At 42.3% G+C, this 24,072-nt stretch overlaps 1 protein-coding gene across 11 annotated transcripts in view; it reads right to left on the reverse strand.

The window, feature by feature from the left end:
- The window catches only part of RSG7 (Regulator of G-protein signaling 7), a 69,137-nt gene that overhangs the window by 25,833 nt on the left and 19,232 nt on the right, over positions 1–24,072 (reverse strand). For all 11 annotated transcript variants that reach the window (XR_006774787.2, XR_006774788.2, XR_006774789.2 and 8 more), the window contains exons 2-10: positions 17,355–17,498; positions 16,890–17,037; positions 12,163–12,269; positions 11,845–11,896; positions 6,295–6,419; positions 5,618–5,716; positions 4,286–4,512; positions 2,329–2,442; positions 927–1,052 (exon numbers count right to left, since the gene is read on the reverse strand). Coding sequence is in view for 5 of the 11 variants with exons in the window: in XM_045767070.2 (XP_045623026.1) it covers positions 927–1,052; positions 2,329–2,442; positions 4,286–4,512; positions 5,618–5,716; positions 6,295–6,419; positions 11,845–11,896; positions 12,163–12,269; positions 16,890–17,037; positions 17,355–17,477 (1,121 nt within the window). In the remaining 6 variants the exon portion in view is untranslated. The remainder of the gene's footprint in view (positions 1–926; positions 1,053–2,328; positions 2,443–4,285; positions 4,513–5,617; positions 5,717–6,294; positions 6,420–11,844; positions 11,897–12,162; positions 12,270–16,889; positions 17,038–17,354; positions 17,499–24,072) is intronic.

Below are 24,072 nucleotides of genomic sequence, written 5' to 3' on the forward strand. Positions count from 1 at the left end.
GAGGACTTTAGTAATTAGTAATTTAGTAGTAACAAAGAGGATTCTTTAGTAAGGATGAGTAGAAACAAGCTCATGCCCTTCCACAACGTGCGTAACTCTCATCCTTTCCTATAAGTACACTTAGGTAATTACACTACTGACTGGAGATGCTGTTAAGCCCATCATAGTCCAGTCAGTAGTGTGTGACCTTAAGGAGTTCTGGGACATGGGTTTGATTCCAGTCTTTTATTCAAAGACTAATATGACTGGCAAAATTGTTACAAAGTGGGACAGAAGAGTTATGCAAGATTTCTCCTGCAGCACTGGAGTGATTGTTTGGTTGTAAGCAGACAAGCACCGAGTGTGTGTGCCTCTGCGCTGGGTATGTGCCTCCGGGCTCCACTGGGTGTGAACTGAGAGTAGTACAGTGTTATAATTTACCTTTCATCTGAGAGTATACTACCAGAAAGTTAGTATTTCTACTTTTCTAGTACTCATGCAAGTGCATGAGCTAAGTCAGGTTGCAACACTAATTGAGGTGCAACCTGGTATTCCTGTCTATGCTAGTATTTGTACCTGTTAACTATGGTTCCCTACTCCTTTTGGATCGAGTTTTGTGCAAATGGAGACAAAATGAAATGTTGACGCTCAAGGGTGCTATCCTTGTTGCAAGCACCATTGTACACACACACACACACACACCTGAGCAATGATATAAATTAAGCACTATTTATACCTACATGCTCATGATTACTGTACCTTTTTTAACCAGCACTTGACTGACAATTCTTTTAGAGAACTAACTTTGAAGCACCAAGTAACTCAACTTGGCATGATACTTTCTATATTATGATTGTGAAGCCTCAAAATCCAAGTGCCTTGGTTGTACTGTACAGTAATATATATAGTTATAATTAACATGTTTTATGAAGCCAAAATATACTTACATTAGGTTTTCTCCACTGAACTCCTTCTCAAGGAATCTGACAAACTGCTCACGTCCAAGTGGGTCTTTGAGCAGTTCTTGTACACTGAAGCCCCATCTTCTTACTCGTTTAGATGGGATTTCCTTCCTAAGTGAACAAGAAAACAATTAGCTCTAGTACAGTATATTTAAAACTTATTAAGTATCAAGAAAAGATAAAAATCTTCTTGTACAGATGGTTTTCTGTAGTCGAGAGTACAAAGCCTGCAATGCTTATAAAGATTCCCATCGGCCAGATGTGGCACACCTACGGCACACATGCAAGCAAATTTTGCCAGCATGCAGCAGCACTACAATACTCTTTAAACCCCACTCATAATAAACAAACTCATACATAAGACATCATTACAGTACTGCCAATTAAAGCAACAGGTTATTTTTAACAACCCGGGAGCGATAAGAAGTGCTCACAGTTGGTTAATTTGTAATGTTTCCTCAACATACCACGGGGTGGAGCTGTGCAAGGCAACAATAAACAAACGGTCTAATAGACAGGTTGACCTTTCACAAATAATTGCTGTGATAACTGATGGTAAAGCATGATTGGTAAAAAAACCTGTTTTCTTAATATGTTTGCAAAATTTATTGAATATCTGCTGGTAGGCTTTCTTTGTATTGTACATGAGGAGGCTTTATGTTTATGCTCCGCTGGAACCCAAAAGTGATATGCTGCTGAAGCTGCATATCACTTTCTGCATATCCTACCATTTTCTTCTTTCTCCATAAAAAATGGCAAAATACAAATAAAATAATAATAATAATAATAAATTATAATAAATATGGGTCCCATGGGCAAACGAGATACTGGAACTTTTTAGATCACTGCCAGTTGAACACATGCCTTCAAAAAGGTTTGTCACCCACTGTTCTAGGCCAGCTACTTATGATCTTTCCCAGGATGCAACCTACAACAGTTGTCTAACTTCTGGGTACTTATTTACTGCTAGGTGAACAGAGATATCAGGTGAAAGGAAGTGTTGCCCAAATGCTTCTGTCCCGCCTCAGAATTTGAACTCCATAATGTGTGTGTTAGTAGCTTTGCAAAAATGTAACACTCAAATCCCAGTGTGTGTACTTTCTCAACCCAATGTACTTTCTTGTACATAAATACCAGTAAATAGATATATAAAAAAATCAAAGCTCTTTCAGCTGTGATATGACTATGCGCTGATCACTGCACCACAGAGACAAAGTACATTATAGCCTTGTGGGCAAACAATATTGATAAACATTGAATCGATGTTGATAATGTTAATATTCTGCCAATTTAATGTTACTCAAGAATATTTTTCCTGCACTGTGTTGCAAATGTTTAGTTTCTCATTTAAATCTTCGCAGCATCTACAAAAATGCAAAGAACTTACGCAATTTTCTCAGCTTCCCAGAAATCAGGACAGTCTGAAACCCAGGGATTAGGCGGGTCAGTTGCAGTGATGAAAGGATCATATTCTTGATATTGTTCCCAGTAGCTGATAAACCTGCAAAAAGAGCTATCTATATTATAAACGGCAAATGTCACTGAAGAGTTCGCAAATCATGCAGTAAATATCAGGCATTGAGTAAAATAATAACACTTTTCTGAGCAAGTCTCTTAGTTTCTCGTTAAGATAAAATCCTTTTGGGTTCAGGACAGGGATATGCTTAGTCATGGCAAGTCAAATATCTGCATCTTTTAAAGCTATCAATTCAGTATGGAAAGGCTTCCAAAGAGCACATTCCAAAATACTTACAGCCCTTTCAAACACTAATGCTTTTCAGCCAAAGGACCAATGATTAACAGTCTTCTAAACCTACTGTTACCTTGCCTGGCTGATATGCCTACCAACCACCAGACAGCAACACTGACTCGAGCCGCCTCAAGCTCTTAGCTGAACCCCCCAAGCAACTACCCAGGCCCATGTAAGAAGGGCACATAAGGATCAGTTGCATCAAGAAGGGACAGAAGGAAGGACTTTGGAACAACCTCATCACTTACCAATAGTTAATCATTAGAAAAGTGATATTAATTTTACTCTGATTACTCCATTAAGTGCCGTCATTGGAGGAAGGCAAGATAAAAGTAATTATGAAAAGATAATTCTTGCCAAGCAGTAAGATTATGTAGGAAGGCAAGATAAAAAATATATATAAAATTGCAGGATATTCCTTAAATATGGTGCTGAGTGATAGGAGACCAGACCAGGATGAATAATGTGTGACAGCACCAACCCCACAGTAGCACAGGTCATCAGAAAGACGGACCTACCCCAAGTGATGCACCGGAGAATGATGAGGAACATTGGCAGCCACCAGGACACAAAGAACAGATTAGTTCCCAGAATTGACCTGATAACGAAATCCGGCATAACAGACACCAAGAAAAAGCCTTCATTATGCTGAAGAATCACATTAATGTAAATTACCCATGACACATATTGTAGAACATGGTATCATAATCTACAAACTGAAAAATGAAAACCCAATATTGAAGAAGCTGAGAGACAATAAGAAAGTAAACAAACATAGTCCTCATCAATATGAGTTTGCTCCAGAAGGTTACATACTATGACTAGAATGAAAGTTGAAGAATCAGACCTAGAAGGAAACAGACCCAATCATAAGGATGATTGAATGAGTAGTAGACCTGTTACCTAATATAAATTTAGAAATGAAAACTATACCTCAAGCCAAATCTTACCTAGTGGAAAACACCATGTAGGCCAACTTAAGAGGCCTTCACATTGAGTTCTCAATGTAAGTTCTCAATGTAACATGACTCACTATCCAAATACACACTAATGACAGGATAGCAAATAAAATTAAATGAGGCTTTGGAAGGGAAGAAAAGGTTGAGGTGTCTCAGTAGGCCAAGCCCCCAAGCCCAACATAGCAGAAATTCATTTACAGTGCGAGATGGCTAGTCCCTTGGACCTGTATTTCTGTAGTGATGGTGGTGGTGGTCAGGTTAAGTGGCTTGGTGGGACAGCTGGAAACTTTCAACAATGTTAATTAATGGTCCACAGTCAATGGGTTGCCAATTAATGTTTGGAAAGGCTTTTGAGTGTTTTGCAATGTGCTGTCTAACACCTATTTTGAGCTGGATTAAGTATTCTTCAGTGTTTCCCTAAAATCAGTCAAACACCCATGCAGAAACAGTTCAAAATCCCTGATCCCTTCTATGCAGTACCAGTGAACTGTCAATCTGCACTGGCTCAGCATAGACCCACTTTGGGGGGCCAAGGCCAGGAGGTTCTTTGTCTTTAAAAAAAACCATCACTGCAGCCTGCATTTTTTTGTAATAAAAAAATTTGTTTAAATACTGTAAATGCATATTGAGCTTACGACTCTGCAACTTTGGACACTTTAAAGTTGCATCGGTCGACTCTGGTCTTGAGTAGGTCGATGTCATGCTTCAGAGATTCCACTGGACTGGTCAGGTCAGCCTCAGAAACAGACGGAGATATTCGACCTCCAGCCACACCAAGCGCAAGATGTTTGATTGACTTGATTGGTTTGTTCATTCGACACGCTTTCTTGATATCAATCTCTGTGGTGTTGACACAGCCAGGCTAAAAAAGTAATATTATATTAGGAAGCTGAAACCATGATGAATCTGCATGTTTATACACTAAGTACAATGTATTATGTTAAATTATGAATGTGCATGTGGTATACTAGGTACTTACATTGTTTTAATGTAATATTATGTTAAATTGAGTATCTGCATTTCAGTCACTAAGTTTAGAAACTTAGTGTATAAAATGCAGTCATTGGCCACTCCAGGTAAAATTAAACTATCAAACTATCGATTAAAAAATGGCCTAAAATTATAAACACAATTTCTGACACTAATCATTATACTGTACAAGTTTTACATGTGCAAATATGGAAGATATCTAAAGAAAACCATAGGTTCGCTATGGTAAATGCCTTGCAGCTAAATTTTCCATACACAACTGTGTACTGTATGGTAAATTTGTGAAAGGGTTGAGGGTAACATGGCAGGCCCAGGAGCTTGAATTTGTTCCCTGTAGACACTACTGGGTGAATACTGGGCACAAACAAACACACAAATACAAGCATTTCTTGCCTATGAATTTCCCTCTATCATGTATCAAATGTACGTAATTTTTTATAAATATTATTGAGAAAATAAATTGGAGCAATGTGGGGGATTAGAGCCCTTGACCTGGGTACTCCCAAGCTGCACATCTTACCTTTGGACCATAACATAGAATAAGTTATGCAGCCTGGGATTTCACTGAATCCAAAAGGACATCTGGAGACCCCCCCTTGAAGGCTAACCAGGTTACATGTAAAACCTGCAATGGATTCAGTATATAGTGGCTTCCTGATGTCGTGTGGATTCAGTGGACTTGTTGCATAACTTATATCATGCCATGGTCCAGAGGTAAGGTGTTTGGTTTGTGAGTACTGTACTCTGGTCGAGGATTCAAATCTCCCGCATTGCTCCGACTGATTTTCTCATTGATATATCACTCTAGTGTAATATCCTTGTTTATATAAATATTATCATCATTTATTATTATTATTATTATTATTACACAAACACAATATCACAATTATTTAAAGTTAAATCTGAATTTAAATCAAATCACATTTAAAAATCAAATCACATGCCAATTCTTTGAGGAACACCTGGGAAAGACTCACCATGGGTCTATGCACATCCCAAAACGCCCGTTCCTGCGAGTCGAGGACCTTCCGTTCAAGTTTATCGCGCTTCTTGTCCACCTTGCTTTGGGCCTCTGCCTGAGGAAAGTGTAAAGTGTTCATAATACACTACTAACATATATAACATTACTAACACATACTTTAGGAAGCCAAGTATGTTCTTAACATTTAATTTGATCAGAGATGCAAATTCAGGCTTCAAAAGTAATAAGAGACCATTATATAACCTATCAACATGGTACCACTGTATTGCCTTCCTTAATAACATTATTGTATTGATTTTTGTAATGCAGTTCATGTCTCTAGGCTGAATCCAATAGGGTGGATGACTACTGGGTAATTGGGTAGATGGGTGACAGCTGGATGAAGTGAAGACTTTATCACTGCCACAGCAGTAATCCAGTGGTGCTCAAGTGTGCACAGTCTTATACTACTAACTATGGTGACCCTACCTGAACTATTGCCTACACCATCACCACCTACACCTTAACACCATAGTCTCTCCATCATCCCTACACCTTAACCATCTATACCATTACCACTTACACCATCACCAACTACACATTAACCACCTACACCATCACCAACTACACTTAACCACCTACACCATCACCAACTACACCTTAACCAACTACACCTTAACCACCTACACTCACCTGCATGAAAATAAACTCCCATTTTCTGGAGAACATTTTCTGTAGCCTGGCCAGGTTCTCGGCCTCATAGTCCGCCAGCTCCAGCCTCGCCTTATTCTGCATCGTTCTCTTACACAGGTACACGGCTGTAGGGGAGAGGCGACACGTCTTAGACATGTATACACGTGTGTGGGAGATGACACGTCTTAGACATGTATACACGTGTGTGGGAGATGACACGTCTTAGACATGTATACAGGTATGTGGGAGATTACACGTCTTAGACATGTATACACGTGTGTGGGAGATGACACGTCTTAGACATGTATACACGTGTGTGGGAGATGACACGTCTTAGACATGTATACACGTGTGTGGGAGATGACACGTCTTAGACATGTATACACGTGTGTTGGAGATGACACGTCTTAGACATGTATACAGGTGTGTGGGAGATGACACGTCTTAGACATGTATACACGTGTGTGGGAGATGACACGTCTTATACAGACACATTACTGTATAGTAATGGCTAGTTAACAAATAGAATACACTAGGAAGTGATGTATTGGAGGCAGACTCCATACACAGTTTCAAATATAGATATGATAGAGCCCAGTAGGCTCAGGTTGCCAACATATGGACAGCAGTCTCCGTGGTGTAGTGGTAAGACACTCGCCTGGCGTTCCGCGAGCGCTTTGTCATGGGTTCGTGGGTTCGGGGAGGATTAACTGGGCGCAAATCCTTAACTGTAGCCTCTGTTTAACTCAACAGTAAAATGAGTACTTGGTTGTAACAACGATTCTTCGCGGCGGGGATCGTATTCCAGGGACCTGCCCGAAACCCTACGCGTACTAATGGCTGTACAAGAAGATGATTGATCGATTGATGAAGATTAAACCACCCAAAAGGTGGCACGGGCATGAATAGCCCGTAAGTGGTGGCCCTTTTGAGCCATTACCAGTATCAAGAGCTGATACTGGAGATCTGTGGAGGTGCGACTGCACCCTGCGTGACGGGAGATGTCTCCCGTGTGTACAAGAATGTAACAACTCTTGTATATATCTCAAAAAAAAAAAACAGAGTCCCAGTGTAGCGGCCATTGTTGCCATCAGCGAGTGGCCAATATTGCCATCAGCGAGTAGCCAGTGTTGCCATCAGCGAGTGGCCAATATTGCCATCAGCGAGTAGCCAGTGTTGCCATCAGCGAGTGGCCAGTGTTGCCATCAGCGAGTACCCAGTGTTGCCATCAGCGAGTAGCCAGTGTTGCCATCAGCGAGTGGCCAGTGTTGCCATCAGCGAGTGGCCAGTGTTGCCATCAGCGAGTAGCCAGTGTTGCCATCAGCGAGTGGCCAGTGTTGCCATCAGCGAGTAGCCAGTGTTGCCATCAGCGAGTAGCCAGTGTTGCCATCAGCGAGTGGCCAGTGTTGCCATCAGCGAGTAGCCAGTGTTGCCATCAGCGAGTGGCCAGTGTTGCCATCAGCGAGTAGCCAGTGTTGCCATCAGCGAGTGGCCAGTGTTGCCATCAGCGAGTAGCCAGTGTTGCCATCAGCGAGTGGCCAGTGTTGCCATCAGCGAGTGGCCAGTGTTGCCATCAGCGAGTAGCCAGTGTTGCCATCAGCGAGTGGCCAGTGTTGCCATCAGCGAGTGGCCAGTGTTGCCATCAGCGAGTGGCCAGTGTTGCCATCAGCGAGTGGCCAGTGTTGCCATCAGCGAGTGGCCAGTGTTGCCATCAGCGAGTGGCCAGTGTTGCCATCAGCGAGTGGCCAGTGTTGCCATCAGCGAGTGGCCAGTGTTGCCATCAGCGAGTGGCCAGTGTTGCCATCAGCGAGTGGCCAGTGTTGCCATCAGCGAGTGGCCAGTGTTGCCATCAGCGAGTGGCCAGTGTTGCCATCAGCGAGTGGCCAGTGTTGCCATCAGCGAGTGGCCAGTGTTGCCATCAGCGAGTGGCCAGTGTTGCCATCAGCGAGTGGCCAGTGTAGCGCCTCGCTGTTTCTCCTTTAAGCACAAATCGAACGGCTGTGAGCGTCCGTGTGCCAAACTTCTCATGACCGGGATTTGGCAACAGCGGTCACTTGCCAGGTTAAGGATCTTTACATATTCTGCTCCTCTGCGGTTAGGCCCCAATTACCTTGTATCTCCTGGTGACTTGTTCTCTCTCCTCCTCTCAATTCTCTCTCCCTCCCTTCTAATCCCCCATTTCTCCCTCCCCCTCTTCCTGTCTCTCCCTTCCCCTCTCTCCGTCTCTCCGTCTCTCCCTCTTCCCCGTCTTTCCGTCACTAAATATTACCATTCTGGTAATGACAGGAAGTTTGACCGCACTGGCAATACCGCATGACAGTAGTGGATACATTTAAGCAAAAAATTATATTATTGTTTCGCGAAATAAAAATGTCGAAATATTTGTATTTAATTTTTTAATGAAATATGTGTTTGTACCGCGTAGCCTAACCTGTCGTCATCAGGCGGGAGAAATCACACAAACAAAAATGTATCTGAATATTGTTTATATTCAAAAACTTTTGATTCATAGATATTTGTACATTTATAATGGAGTTGGTTTACATGAAAAAAAATTCCAGTGCATTATTTGTTCAGATATTTAACCAACTCGGGCATATATTGGTCAGATATTGAACTGCATGTAGCACAGAGAACTGTATGGTACACAGGGCACACTGTATGGTACACAGGGCACACTGTATGGTACACAGGGCACACTGTATGGTACACAGGGCACAGTGTATGGTACACAGGGCACAGTGTATGGTACTTAAACACTTATCTGTACACCAAGCTGTCCCTTCCCTCCTCCGTGCACACTAGTTACCACCCACCTCCCATGTCCCTATATCTTCCTCAGATATAGCAGAGGCTATATCTTCTATATCTTCCCCTCCCATAGCAGAGGCACGGAGGAGAGAGACAGCATGGGGGTGGAGAGAGACAGCACGGGGGAGGAGAGAGACAGCATGGGGGTGGAGAGAGACACCAGGTGAAGGGAGAGGAGGGAAGGTAGGAACAACCCAACTAGACAATACACCATAAAGTCGTCCAGGTAATATCTTGAATGCTTCTCTGTTCCTCGTCTCTGAAGAATTTTATCTTTTAATGTTTTCACTGTTAGATCTGTAGGCCGGACTGTTGTCATTGTAACATTTTTATATTATCATTAACATTTGTTTTAACTATTTTTATTACTGGCATGAGTGTGGAAGCCTAAGGTAAAGAAGTCATTTGGCAAATTGGACTTTCTGTATTGGGGTTTTAAAGACGCAGGCTTTGGACTTTCTAGAACTTGGGTCTCAGATATTTATATATAAGTGTTTCTGTAAGTCTTCCAAGTTGAAGCAACACTTGTCAAGACTAATAGCAGCATCATTGTATAATTAGCTGTAAATACAGAGCTATTGAAGTGGATCAATCTCTGTAACTAGCTGACATTATAGTTATATGGTGTGATGGATTGATGTAGCTGTGACTGCTATAATGTCCGCTGACGTCTGATAAATATCTTTTATGGCCTCTATAATACTTCTTGCTCCACCACTCACAGGATGAGTATGGGGTGCACAATAACTACCACTCACAGGATGAGTATGGGGTGCACAATAACTACCACTCACAGGATGAGCGGTAGTGCCCCCCCCTCCCCTTGCTTCAAGCTTCCATAGGGGAATGTAGTTTCCGATACCACATCACAACGATGGAATACAATCCTATTTCATATTTTATTAATCCAATCAGGGGGAACATTATGACATTTCAATGCAGGCTCACAAAAGATCTATTGCAAATATTGCAAGATTGATCGTGCAGTGCGCCACTCATTTCCATCATGGACAGAATGCTTTGAGGTCGAGTGGTATTATAGGCACGAGAACCCTGGGAAATCAGCGGGAGTATGTGGAGTCTTGTGGTGTTGAGTCCTATACTACTTGGATCTTCCTGGGGATCCCTTGGGGTTGATGCTTCGCTCCTGCATCTTCAATGTCAACGTTGGTTTATACAACTCTGGTTCGAGTTACTCTTTATATATATATATATATATATATATATATATATATATATATATATATATATATATATATATATATATATATATATATATATATATATGTTAACATGAGCATATTGACCAGACCACACACTAGAAGGTGAAGGGACGACGATGTTTCGGTCCGTCCTGGACCATTCTCAAGTCGATTGTCGACTTGAGAATGGGCCAGGACGGACCGAAACGTCGTTAGAGTTAATAGTCTACAGAGTTAATAGTCTACATGTAAACTGGCAAATAAACCTTTGTCGTAAACAAAGATTAATCTCAGGTTTAATGTTAATGTGAGGAAGTAGTCAGTGTCGAACGCAACCTATGTGCGACCAGCTCTACAAAATGCATCTCCAGACGTTTAGGGCCTCAAGCGAGAGACCCAAAACGTGCTATAGAACCCCAACCTCACAACACTAGATAAGAGGGACTGAGGAGCCATGATAACATGAGAGATACTGTACAAATTTACCATATTGCATAGATATGAGATGTTTAGGAGGAGCAATGATAATGGGTTGAGAGGCGGGAATTAAGAGCAATATCTTAACTCCCGCAAGGACAACCAGGTTAGTACACTAATGTCTAGTATATGAAGCACAACATTTATTTTTATTAAGCTAAATGTATTCTTTTAGTTAAAATATCAGTTTGCTTTATTATTTTTATTTTTTATGTTTAATTTGTCAGCGTCTCTAAGTATGCTGAAGTTTGTATTAGTCAATGTTTATGGCTGTTGTGAATGTCAAGTTTTTCCCGCGCGTTTGGTGAGGATGGCGCGCGGCCCCGCATGGCCCCCCGGCAGGTGACGGTCGCTGGGCGTGTTGCTGCGCGCCTCACCTACCACCCCTCAAATACAAATATGTATTTGTATCTCACTCTTGTCACCTTAATTACCTCACGTGTCCTTCCTGTAACCCGGTACAGTAGTCGACCTATGGCGAGTAATTGTTTCACGTTGTATTATGTCCCGTTCTCCGGTAACTTAATAAATGTAATGTATCCACACTCTTGGTTTGTGTTTAAAGTCCCGCAATAAAATGAATACATAAATAATCGCATCACTGAGTGTTCCCTCTCGTCTTTGAGGGGTCTGAACAATGAACATGTATTCTGCATTACACACAGAAATCACAATTGCGTGATGCATCAAATGAACAAATCCACAAGGGCCGTGACGAATCCATTCACCTCTATACCGAGGTGAATGGAAGATTATCAGAGTATATGATGCAGCGCCTCCCACAGTAAGGAAGCCACTAACATATTCTAGTTCAACAACGTGAAGCAAGACAAATAGAGATTATCTTTGTTTATCAACAATCGTATGGCACCAAGAACCAGGTGCGAGACATCAATGTCGGAAAGTTGGTAAACAAAATCTTAGCCAACTTCGCATATTATAGCATTACACGCACTCCATGGGGTTAATGTGTGCCTGGCCTCCCTCCTACCTCCCACTGCACGGGTTTGAGGTGCATAATAAACTGCACAAAATACAAGATGAACTAGATGAGACTTACCATAGTCGGAGTTCTCAGGTTCCCAGCAGTTGGAGGGCCAGAAGTATGGGGTCTGGGGGAGACGAGCAACAGTTTACAACGCTAATTATACAATTTACCTCATGTTTCACAGTGTAATATATTAGTGTAAATATGGTGTAGTTGACCCTCCAACCCTCCCTCACTCTTTAACCTCTACCTCTAACCTCTCCCTCTATCCTCCCCCTAAGCTGTCTCTCTATCCTCCCTAACCTGCCCCTAACGTCCTCCTCTAACATCCATCCTTGACCTCCTACTAACCTTCCTCCCCTAACCTAACCTCCAATATCTCCCTCTCACCTGAAATCTGTAGAAGGTGGAGTCGTTCTTGACGGTGAGGACGTGGTCGTCGATGGGGAAGAAGTAGCCGTGAGCGGAGACCAGGTGGGCCAGGTGCAGGGCCTCGGCTGTGGGGCAGGAGGAGAACGGGTCTGTTACCACCACCATCATCACCACACCACTCTCTCTTCCCACACCTCTCTCAGCCACACCTCTCTCTCAGCCACACCTCTCTCTCAACCACACCTCTCTCTCAGCCACTCCTATCTCTCAACCACACCTCTCTCTCAGCCACACACCTCTCTCTCAACCACACCTCTCTCTCAGCCACACCTCTCTCTCAGCCACACACCTCTCTCTCAGCCACTCTTATCTCTCAACCACACCTCTCTCTCAGCCACACACCTCTCTCTCAACCACACCTCTCTCTCAGCCACACCTCTCTCTCAGCCACACACCTCTCTCTCAGCCACTCCTATCTCTCAACCACACCTCTCTCTCAGCCACACACCTCTCTCTCAACCACACCTCTCTCTCAGCCACACACCTCTCTCTCTGCCACACACCTCTCTCTCAGCCACACCTCTCTCTCAGCCACACACCTCTCTCTCAGCCACACACCTCTCTCTCAGCCACACACCTCTCTCTCAGCCACACACCTCTCTCTCAGCCACACACCTCTCTCTCAGCCACACACCTCTCTCTCAGCCACACACCTCTCTCTCAGCCACACACCTCTCTCTCAGCCACACACCTCTCTCTCAGCCACACACCTCTCTCTCAGCCACACACCTCTCTCTCAGCCACACACCTCTCTCTCAGCCACACCTCTCTCTCAGCCACACACCTCTCTCTCAACCACACCTCTCTCTCAGCCACACATCTCTCTCTCAGCCACACACCTCTCTCTCAGCCACACACCTCTCTCTCAACCACACCTCTCTCTCAGCCACACACCTCTCTCTCAGCCACACACCTCTCTCTCAGCCACACACCTCTCTCTCAACCACACCTCTCTCTCAGCCACACACCTTTCTCTCAGCCACACACCTCTCTCTCAACCACACCTCTCTCTCAGCCACACACCTCTCTCTCAGCCACACACCTCTCTCTCAACCACACCTCTCTCTCAGCCACACCTCTCTCTCAGCCACACACCTCTCTCTCAACCACACCTCTCTCAGCCAGAATAATTAGACCAGCATTTCTCAACCTAGTTTGCATGGAACTTCAAGGTAACTAGCACTTTTGCAAGAGATAATAAAAAGGCTAAGCCTTATGATATGAATGCATATTTTAGTCATTGCTGTGTTTAATATTTCTCATTTAACCAGTTTTCAAGAGCAAAGACAGAAATTGTCTCCTTTCAGTTGACTTTGAAATCCGTGTGTGTATATCTGAAGTACAACCCGGAAATATTTCAAGGGTACAAAGGTTGAGAAACAATGAACTAGACCAATAAAGACGAAACCAAAGCAGCCGAGTAAAGATGAGTAGAATTAAAGTTACGTACACAAATGCTGATGAAATTACAAATACAGAAGTAGAGTTACAAGAGAAGGTGACAGTGATAGAAGCGCACCCACACATTATTGCAATAATGGAAACCAAAACTGACAAGTGGTATAGGAAATACAATCTTCCTATGAGTATTTCAAGTAATAAGAGATAAGGTGAACAGGGATGGATGTGGTGTAACCCTTCTGATAAAACTGCACTGGAGCTTTGACAGGGAATATTCTCAAAAGGAAACTAATCAACAGTTTCTCACTATTCTTACAAGGAATAGCAACAGTTGGGAACATGAAAATAGTGGTAGCACTGATTTACACTCCCCCACTAAACAATAGAAGGCGTAACGTACAATATAATAAATGCAAGAGACTTGCCTAAAGTAATAGAAAACGTAGCCACAGTAGTGAGCTAGGACTCTGGAATAGATACATAAACAAGATAAATAAGGACCGGCACAGGGGGTGATGAGACATGGAGAGATCAACTGGCATCCACAGCAGACACACTTCTTGCAACAGCATATTAGAGTATCAACAACAATAGTGGGAGAGGACCCACCAGCAACACTAGACTTGGTGTGTGTGCCCCAAATGAAGCAGTTGTCGAGAAGTTAGAGTATGAGATGCCCCCCCTAGGAGCTAGCCCACACTGCATTATCCTCCTCGAGTACACACTGCAGCTAAAGGAGTTGGATAGACCAAGAGACACGAGGAAGAACATGAGAGACTACAGACGTGGGAACTGCAGTAGGGTGAGGGACTCTGACAAGTCCAGTGTGAGGGACAGAACTGCAAGGGGAAACAAGAAATGAGATGGTTAAAGTTATTGCTCAGAAATGTACGAAGCTGTACATGTCACTCAAGCAGGAAGAATTGTTAGATAATGAAGATGGGAAAAAGAGAAAGAAGAGCATGCAGCACCGACCTGGAACCCATACCTTGTGATGTATAAAACTAAAACTGAAATAGTATAGAAGTTTGCAAGATTAGTGCCAGAAGTAAGAGGGCAAAGCTATGAGCACAGGCTGAGGGTACTGGACCTCATAATCCTGGAAGACAGACGAAACACAGTGGATATGATCACAACATACAAGATAATACGAGAAATTGACTAGCTGGACAGTGACGGCCGCTTTAAATTGAGACAAAGTAGGACAAGTGGAAGCTGGAAAAACCAAAGAGTCGAAGAAAATAGCGGTACAGTGTACTGGGGGTCAACAAGAGGTATGCACTTGAGGGAAGAAGCTGTAGAAGCCACCTCCATCCACAAAATTAAAGCCAGATTCGACAAGGAGTTTAAACACGGGAACAGTTCAATATAAAGCAACAGGTACAACAAGGCTGGGAGGCGGGGCATAAAAATTCAACCTCACTTCCTCGTAGTCACTGGTAGCTAAGTAGTTATAGGTAATAAGTAAGAACCTTTACTTACAGACGTACCGAGTATATCCGGTAATTAACAGTCTAGCCCAATTGGTACAATAAAATGATCGCCGGTAAAAATGTTAGTGTACCGTACGAACCTAAACAACCCGCCTAACCTATCGCGGCCGATCCTCAGAAAACATCAATATTGCGATGTTTAAATGTTTGAGTAATACGTCGCCTTTATAACGGATTGGTCGATGCCGTAATAAATGATAGGCAATAGGACTAGTTGGGAGCCGAGTATGTTAACCCCGCCACCACCACAACACCTCTACACTCTGGCCACCAGGAGGTGACACCTGCATGTCAACTCTGGCCACCAGGAGGCGACCAGTACCAAGTTCTTTTTTTGTTAGTAAAACTAATAGCATTGCATATGTGTATAATAATGTTATTTAATTTATATAACATTACAGAGCATCTGAGTGTAATAATTACATAGCAGGATATTATATATATATATTATATATATAAATAATATATTATTTATATATATAATATATAAAGAGGGAACCATGAACCAGCCTTACACCACTGGTGGCACCATAGCTATACACTAACGTCACCACAAAATATATTATATACCCTGACTTTACCATCCTATATCATCCACATTATACACACACACTAGCAATTCCCCTCCGCCTCAAAAAACAAAAAAATTAACTAGTGAGAAACCCTGCAAATCTCCTGAACAAAATTCCAGTCTTGGTCTGCCTAGCCAGATGAGAAACTGGTGAGAAGTCGTCCGTTCATCCCACACACACACACTGCTGCATCCTTTTGTGGCCCCTGACGTCATAACACACACTAATCAGGGTGAGGACATTGATTTTCGGACTCCGGGGACAATGTCTACTGGAAATCTATAGGATTAGCATTTCTCAGAACCGTCCAAGAGGAAGATTAATGAGGAGAAGAGCTGGAGCGTGGAGGACGCCCAGACTTATTAGTGTGGGGGGGGGAGGGGGAGTAAAGAGGGTGGAGAGGTACAGGTGAAAGTAAAGTTTAGAAATGGGGAAATACAGTGAGAGTTCTGACAGCTGGCGGGCTGTCCGCCTTGCTGACACGGTGTGTGGGTGTTGACAGCTGGCGGGCTGTCCGCCTTGCTGACACGGTGTGTGGGTGTTGACGGCTGGCGGGCTGTCCGCCTTGCTGCCACGGTGTGTGGGTGTTGACGGCTGGCGGGCTGTCCGCCTTGCTGCCACGGTGTGTGGGTGTTGACGGCTGGCGGGCTGTCCGCCTTGCTGCCACGATGTGCGAGTGTTTTTATATACAGTATATATAAATGTTCTATATAAACATACGGAGAGAGCGAGAGATGAGTGCGTCCCAATCACGTTGTCATATTAATGTTAAAACAGGATTTATACTGTATAAACTTTCCAATTACTCCAATTTATACCTTAAGTAACTAGTTTTATTTCTCTATTTAAGATTAAAGGTTTACAATCGTAATTTTAAAATTCACTGCCAATCTTGTTAGCTTAAAGACCGGTCGGAAACAGCAAGCGCTCATGGCTTTGCTAAATCTGTGTTTACACAAGAAAATATTAGGGAAGTGTTTGAGTGAGTGGTTACATACACACCATGTTGTTGTTGTTATAGATTCAGCTACTCGGAACAAGTTCCAAGTAGCACGGACTATGGTGAGTCTGTAGTGTACTTACCTGGCACAGGAGCGGGGCAAGTAGCACGGACTATGGTGAGTCTGTAGTGGACTTACCTGGCACAGGAGCGGGGCAAGTAGCATGGGCTATGGTGAACCCGTAATGGACTTACCTGGCACGGGAGTCAATGACTTACTCTGATCTTCGACGTCCAGGTTCCTCATCATCCAGGCGACGAGGTCAACGCCGGTGAAGACGGAGGGAATCTTGGTCATGAAGCTCTTGACCGTCTTCACCGGCACACCCGTCTCCTCCTGCTGCATCTGCTCCACGATCTTCTCCATCTGAAGCAACAACACTTTACTGGAAAGGTCATTCGTCTGGCATTCAGCCTTTTATAACTTAATTACCTCAGTATAAACATTACCGAGTCTGTTGCTTTAACATTTCGCGAGTTGTAATAATTCCCGTTGTCAGAGACAGAAATACTAGGCTACCGAGGTCCCTGCCATCCCCTTAGGCTAACTGAGAACGAGAATGTTACCCAGGATGAAGGTGGAACACGAGGTATAGCGCAGCAAGAGTCATGGAGGAACAGAAGACATGGGCCAAGAAGAATGAAGTGAGAGGAGGAACAAGAGAGAGAGATGGAGGTACTGACCCGCCTATAGACGATGTGGTTGGGTGTTTCCTCGACTGGTGCAGCCGCCCCGGTGGTCGCTTGCCCATTGTTGGCCTCAGTCTTCTTCCGCACACCCACGCGATCTGTTGACATGCTGACCATACCTCACTCAGCCATAATACCCTGCAACAGTACATCAACATCTCTTATACTTACACATTACTAGTAACCCAACCCCACACATGATATCAAAGTGAAGACTGAATAAATCCACAAGGGCCGTGATGAGCTTCGAACTTACGGCCAGGATGATCCCAGACGCGCCTTAATCTACTGCGCCACGACACGGTACAAGAACAAGAGAGACTCTGGGATCCGTGTGAGAGCAGTAGCAAATCCCGGTTACAATTCTTATACCATGTTGTGGCGCGGTCGATTAAGACGCGTCTGGGATAATCCTGGACGTACCCTTGTGAATTTATTCATTTGATATATCACGCTATTGTGATTTGTGTATTGTAAAGTGACGACTCTTCTTATATTTCTGTTTTCAGGCTCTCAACATGTGCAGTACTTATGTGCCTTCATGCTTGCTTTATACTGCCTTAATATACACACCTGGCTGTTGCTTGTCAGGTCCGGTCCACTTAGCTGGACCACTTGTGGACCTTCTCGACACTATTGTTTATGTATTATATTAAACTGTAACTAACTGGCTAATCAAAACTTGCTTAGCCAAATTAATTTAGGGGTTCGGTTCCTAAGCCTTGTTAGACTTCAACACAAGACCTACAACACTACAACACAAGACACCGTAGATCAGAATACATACATTCATACATACATACACTGTACAGTATACTGGGTAGCTTTTGCGCCCTTGTGGTCCGCAGTATTGTGACCGGAACAGGTAATTAAATCTGGTAATTATTTGTTAGTATGATGCCCGTCATTCTTGGCAAGGATGTGGTCTATGTCCACTGGTGGGTACAGTTACCTTGTGTAGGTTCCGGGGATCAACAGCCCCGCGGCCCGGTCTCCAGCCAGGTATAACCCCCCGCCCCCATCACCCCCATCAACCTGTCCGTTCAGGTAATAATACACCGTATTTTGAGGTCACAGTACCCAGCGGGCACATACCCAGGTGCTGTGAGTCACAGTGGCTTGCAAACTGTCCATGCGAGGCTCCGTAGGTCAGCTGTCGGTGCCTGGAGTTGCACCGTTCTCCTACAGTGTTTGTTGTCTCTTGTGGCGACTCAGGAGGACGGCCTATGTCCGTAGTTATACCCACACCCACACCCGTAGCCACACCCACAGTCACACCCACACCCAGTCACACCCATAGCCACACCCACACTCATATCTACACCCATAGCCACACCCACACCCATAGCTACACCCACAGCCACACCCACAGCCACACCCGTAGCCACACCCACACCCACCCGTACTATGGATGAAATATACAAACTATAACACATCCTCTCAGCGAATACGTCGCATTTTAAACGGAATCACCAATGCGTTAAAATTGCGACGTATTAGTACAAATTGAAGCACCGAAATATTGACGTGTTACATGCTTCGGCATCGTACCTTACATTTCTAGATTGGCAGAACACTTGTATTTTTTCAGAGTGGCAAGTTGAGACAAGGATCTGATTGGGCAGTGTAATCTGCTCATAACCGATTGGTCATGGATTCGATTCTCGGGCAAGTCGAAACATTTGGGCACATCCTTTCACCTGATGCATCCAGCCCGTCCTCCAAACAAAGACCCAAAAGTGATTCCATGCACCCGCTAACCCCCCCCCCCCCCCCCCGCCAACCCCTCAGGTGTTTATGAATGAAAAACGGTTTACACACGACTCACAACTGATGACATTCGAACACTTCCGGAACAAGTGCTTCACTGACGACTTTTGTTCGAACCACAACGCTGTAAACAGCCCGTCCTCCAAACAAAGATCCAAAAGTGATTCCATGCACCCGCCAAACCCCCTGTTTATGAATGAAAAGCGGTTTACACACGACTCACAACTGCTGACGTTCGAACATATCCGGAACAAGTGCTTCACTGACGAATTTTGTTGGAACCACAACGCTGTAAATGCTTCACCCACGTACTACAAATAATCGCCAACAGAACCTAAACACCTAACTTAACCTATGCCTATATATGCACAATATGCTAATATATCATTAATTTATATTTGAGAAAATTCCCGTTTTGAATGAACAGCATGTACAAATTTATGAATGCGTCTGTGGGGTTGACCGCTGGATGGAATGGACTTTAGTCAAGGACGGATTGATGCATCTGAGAGTTAGCGAACCGCTGTGGGGTGCATCTTAGGGAATAGCCAGTATGAGGGCCTCAATATGCTTAACACGCGTCAAACGCAATCTACCGAAAATAAGATAAAAACTGTGATGTTTGAATACCAAACATATCAACACCAAATTGTATATGTTGTTGATGTGTGTGAGGTCACAATGAGGCCATAATATACATGCCGATATTGGCTTTAGACCAGGCGGCACCGCTCCTGTGCCGGGTAAGTCCACTACGGGCTCACCATAGCCCGTGCTACTTGGAACTTAAGTAGCTGAATCTATAACAACAACAGGCTTTAGACCTCACTAGTGATGAGGCTGTTGGTGGAATGAATCATGGACCACCTCCCCCTCTCTCCCTCTCTCTCCCTCCCTCTCTCTCTCTCTCTCTCTCTCTCTCTCTCTCTCTCTCTCTCTCTCTCTCTCTCTCTCTCTCTCTCTCTCTCTCTCTCTCTCTCTCCCTCCCTCCCTCCACCGCAGGTTACAAAACAGTGGTTGAGGGTGTCGGGAGCATGTTACTGTACACTTATCGACCTGATCGTTATCACGGTAGTAATTACTTCACCGTCAAGCCGTCAGTCACCGTCACCTTCTGTCACCTACACCCGTCATATCAAACCGTCCCTCACCACGCTAACACAGTTTACAGTGACAACCAGATTTGTGAAATTGTTTGAAATATACACTGTATATACATATCCGAATTTAGAGCCTCCATATAAATGATTATATATATAAATATTCCCTTCGGAAATCTTAATTTCAAAATGAATAGGAAAACCACTGATATAACAAACATCTTGCTAAAATTCTTTACTTTTAAGTAAAATCCGTCACGTTTAAAACACTTCTCGTATTCATCATCAGATCTATTTACAAAAGACGTCACAATAAAATAAGGAGCAAACAAAGAACTCGTACTGAAAAAAATACGTCTCAGAAGAAAAAGAATATACAAAACGACACTAGTTATAAAATCAAACACATTGCTTAACTTACGTGAAGTGATCAAAGTAACACTTGATAATTATCACATGGAGATTCAAAACTAATGCAAAAATTATAATAATAATAATAACGACACACTTACAGATAATGTATATAAAACACAAGCAAATTTAAAACAATTATAGAATACTAGCTGAAAACTTTGTAAGAACCATAAATATCAAACAAAACTAAACATAACAAAATATTATATGTATTAAACAAATACAATACAAAATATCAATACTTGAAATAAGTAAAAAAAAAAGATAATTCAAGGGAGACTAAAGCAAATAACAAACATGTCAGCATTAACTATAAATAAAATTACAAGGCCTACTGTGCATTATACAGTGTACAATTAAACAGCTAAAACATTGTTATTTACTAGAGGCCGCAGCTCCCTGATATATAAGGATTCCATTATTCTCAAATCCGACTGGCTATTCACGCAAGTGCCTAAAATCTTAAAATCGGATTCCAGCAGAGAATGATTTAACTCATAACAATGCTTTCTAATCTCCGAGAATGTTGGTTTAGATAATGATAATCCAGTCCTAAATTATACTCCCCGGTGCTCCAGTATCCTAATCTTAAAGTTCCGAATGTATCCAGCATTACAGGTGGAACAATTATATATATATATATATATATATATATATATATATATATATATATATATATATATATATATATATATATATATATATATATATATATATATATATATATATACCCCCTATATATATATATATACCCTACAGCATAGGGGGGGTAGGCATTTTACCTTTAAATTTAAAATAGGAGCCTATTGACAAAAATATATTTAAGTATAACAGTGCTGTAGAAGTTTCCTTAATCGACTTCTTACAGAAAAACTAATGGTACCGTAAAAAAGTAATTTGATATATTTTTATATCTCTTTCTACTGTAGTAATCTTACAAGAAGGGTGGAACTTCTTATTTAAGAAATTCCTTATAAAAGTATATACCATATGAGCAGGGTAACCATTATTTGAAGAAAAAATTCCAAAGGAAATTAAATTCTTGATCAAAGAGACCAGTTTGAGCATAAAACAAAGGCTTTATTCAGTAGAGTATTAATTGCATTTTTTCTTAAAAATATATGGAACGAAAGAGTTAAAATTTAAACCTCCAGTAAAAGTTGGTTTACCAGAAACAATAGTGTTAAAACCATTAAGGATACTTGACATTAAGAAACGACAACGAGTTATCCCTTTCACACTCTGTAGTGAAACTTATATTACAATGTTGAGCAGTAAGATACTCTCTAAATATCTCAACATTAGATTAGTCTTGAATAACAAATAAATGTCATCCATATATCTCCTGTACATGACTCCTGGTTTACAGTCCAAAGGACATTTATCGAGCCAATTTCTCTCATGAATGCTAAAAAAATCAAATTCAAATTCAAATGTTTATTTACCTAAAGTACATACATACAAGGGGTGATACAGATATTGATGAATTTATATTAATTAGCAAGTGCGGGGCCTAATGGAGAACCCATTGTTACGCCATTGATTTGTTTATAATATTTATAATTAAACATAAAGACAGTCTATAACTGTCAACTCTTAACAACTGTCTAAAATCTTACTAGAAAGTCCTGACACTAAATCAGTGTCAGCAAATAACTGATTTACACAAAAGTCAAAAGTTTCCAACAGAGAAATATTAGTGAAATAATTCCACATCAACACTAGCCATTATAGTAAGGAAATCAAAATTCAATGAGGAAATTTCCTTTTCAAAATCGTGAGAGTTTCTCACAGTCAATTCATTACAAGTTAATGATTCTAATAACGAAACTAAAAACTTTGCCAATTTTGTAATTAAAAGTACGTTAATTAAAAGTTAATTTGTCAAAGCAACACAAATAATAAATAGTTTTCCGGTTTGTGCAACTTAATAGTGCCGATTTCTTCGTTCTAATTGCGTTGTTTGTCGGTATATATATACTATGGCTCTCATCGTTACTATATCACGGGATAACATGTTACTATAACACTATTTTGTCTCCCGTCACGCAGGGTGCAGTCGCACCTCCACAGATCTCCAGTATCACCTCTTGATACTGGTAATGGCTCAAAAGGGCCACCACTTACGGGCTATTCATGCCCGTGCCACCTTTTAGGTGGCTTAATCTTTATCAATCAATCAATCAATCGTTACTATAAGTACTACGACAACAGGAGGATGGGCTTCATACTCTCTCAATCTATTGGTAATCATTTTCAGCATCTTTTTGGTTCCCCCCAATGTTATCACTCCCGTTAAGTATTTTATGTTTTTTTATAGTCTCTCCCTCTCTCTCTCTCTCTCTTCATTTTCTCTTCAAGTTCAAGTTCAAGTATGTTTATTGAGACAAGAAAAAAATACATCTCAAAGGGATAGAGTAGCTTAGGCTATTTCTACCCCCCTTCATTTTCTCTAATGACATCAGGTCATTAGAGAAAATGGAGGTCATTCCTTCAGTCTTTCTTCATACCACATCCTCAGGAATTTCAGGATCAGCCTCGTTGTAAACCTCTGAAATTGTTCTAGGTTTCTTAAGTGTGTTTTTTTTATATGTGGGCTGCACAATTAGGCGACACATACTGGTCTCAGGCTGGCGGTGTACAGTGATCGAAGCACACGTTGTGCATTAGTGTTTTTTTAAATGCCTTAAGTGTCCTTAAGGCATTAAGGACATTCCTTAATGTGTCCTTAAATTCAAAAGGACAATTCCTTAAGTGTCTACTCCCTATTTCCTTCCCTTTCTGTTCCTGTCTTTAAATATTAACAGGACATTGGCCATCCTCCAACAGCAGGGTAACACTACCTTCTAATGAACAAATTCTACTTGAAAATTCTGAAATTCTGAAAATTCAAATTACTACCTTCTAAATTCCTTCATTAAGGACACCAGAGCTGGAGGTATACCGAGGGCCTGAGACGCCTCTGTTAACAACTATGGTGAAATATTATCTGGTTCATAGCTTTATACTCTTCTAATGATGCTAGTTGTCTCATTGTTTACAGTAATTACCTCATTGTAAATACAGGATGAGAGCTACGCTCGTGGTGTCCCGTCTTCCCAGTACTCTTTGTCATATAGTTAGTGTGTGTGTGTACTCACCTAATTCACCTAATTGTGGTTGCGGGGGTTGAGCTCTGGCTCTTTGGTCCCGCCTCTCAACTGTCAATCAACTGGTGTACAGGTTCCTGAGCCTACTGGGCTCTATCATATGTGTGTACTCACCTAGTTGTACTCACCTAGTTGTGTTTGCGGGGGTTGAGCTCTGGCTCTTTGGTCCCGCCTCTCAACCGTCAATCAACAGGTGTACAGATTCATGAGCCTATCGGGCTCTGTCATATCTACACTTGAAACTGTGTATGGAGTCAGCCTCCACCACATCACTTCCTA

The sequence above is a fragment of the Procambarus clarkii genome, chromosome 89, assembly GCF_040958095.1.
Source record: "Procambarus clarkii isolate CNS0578487 chromosome 89, FALCON_Pclarkii_2.0, whole genome shotgun sequence".
Classification (NCBI taxonomy): domain Eukaryota; kingdom Metazoa; phylum Arthropoda; class Malacostraca; order Decapoda; family Cambaridae; genus Procambarus; species Procambarus clarkii.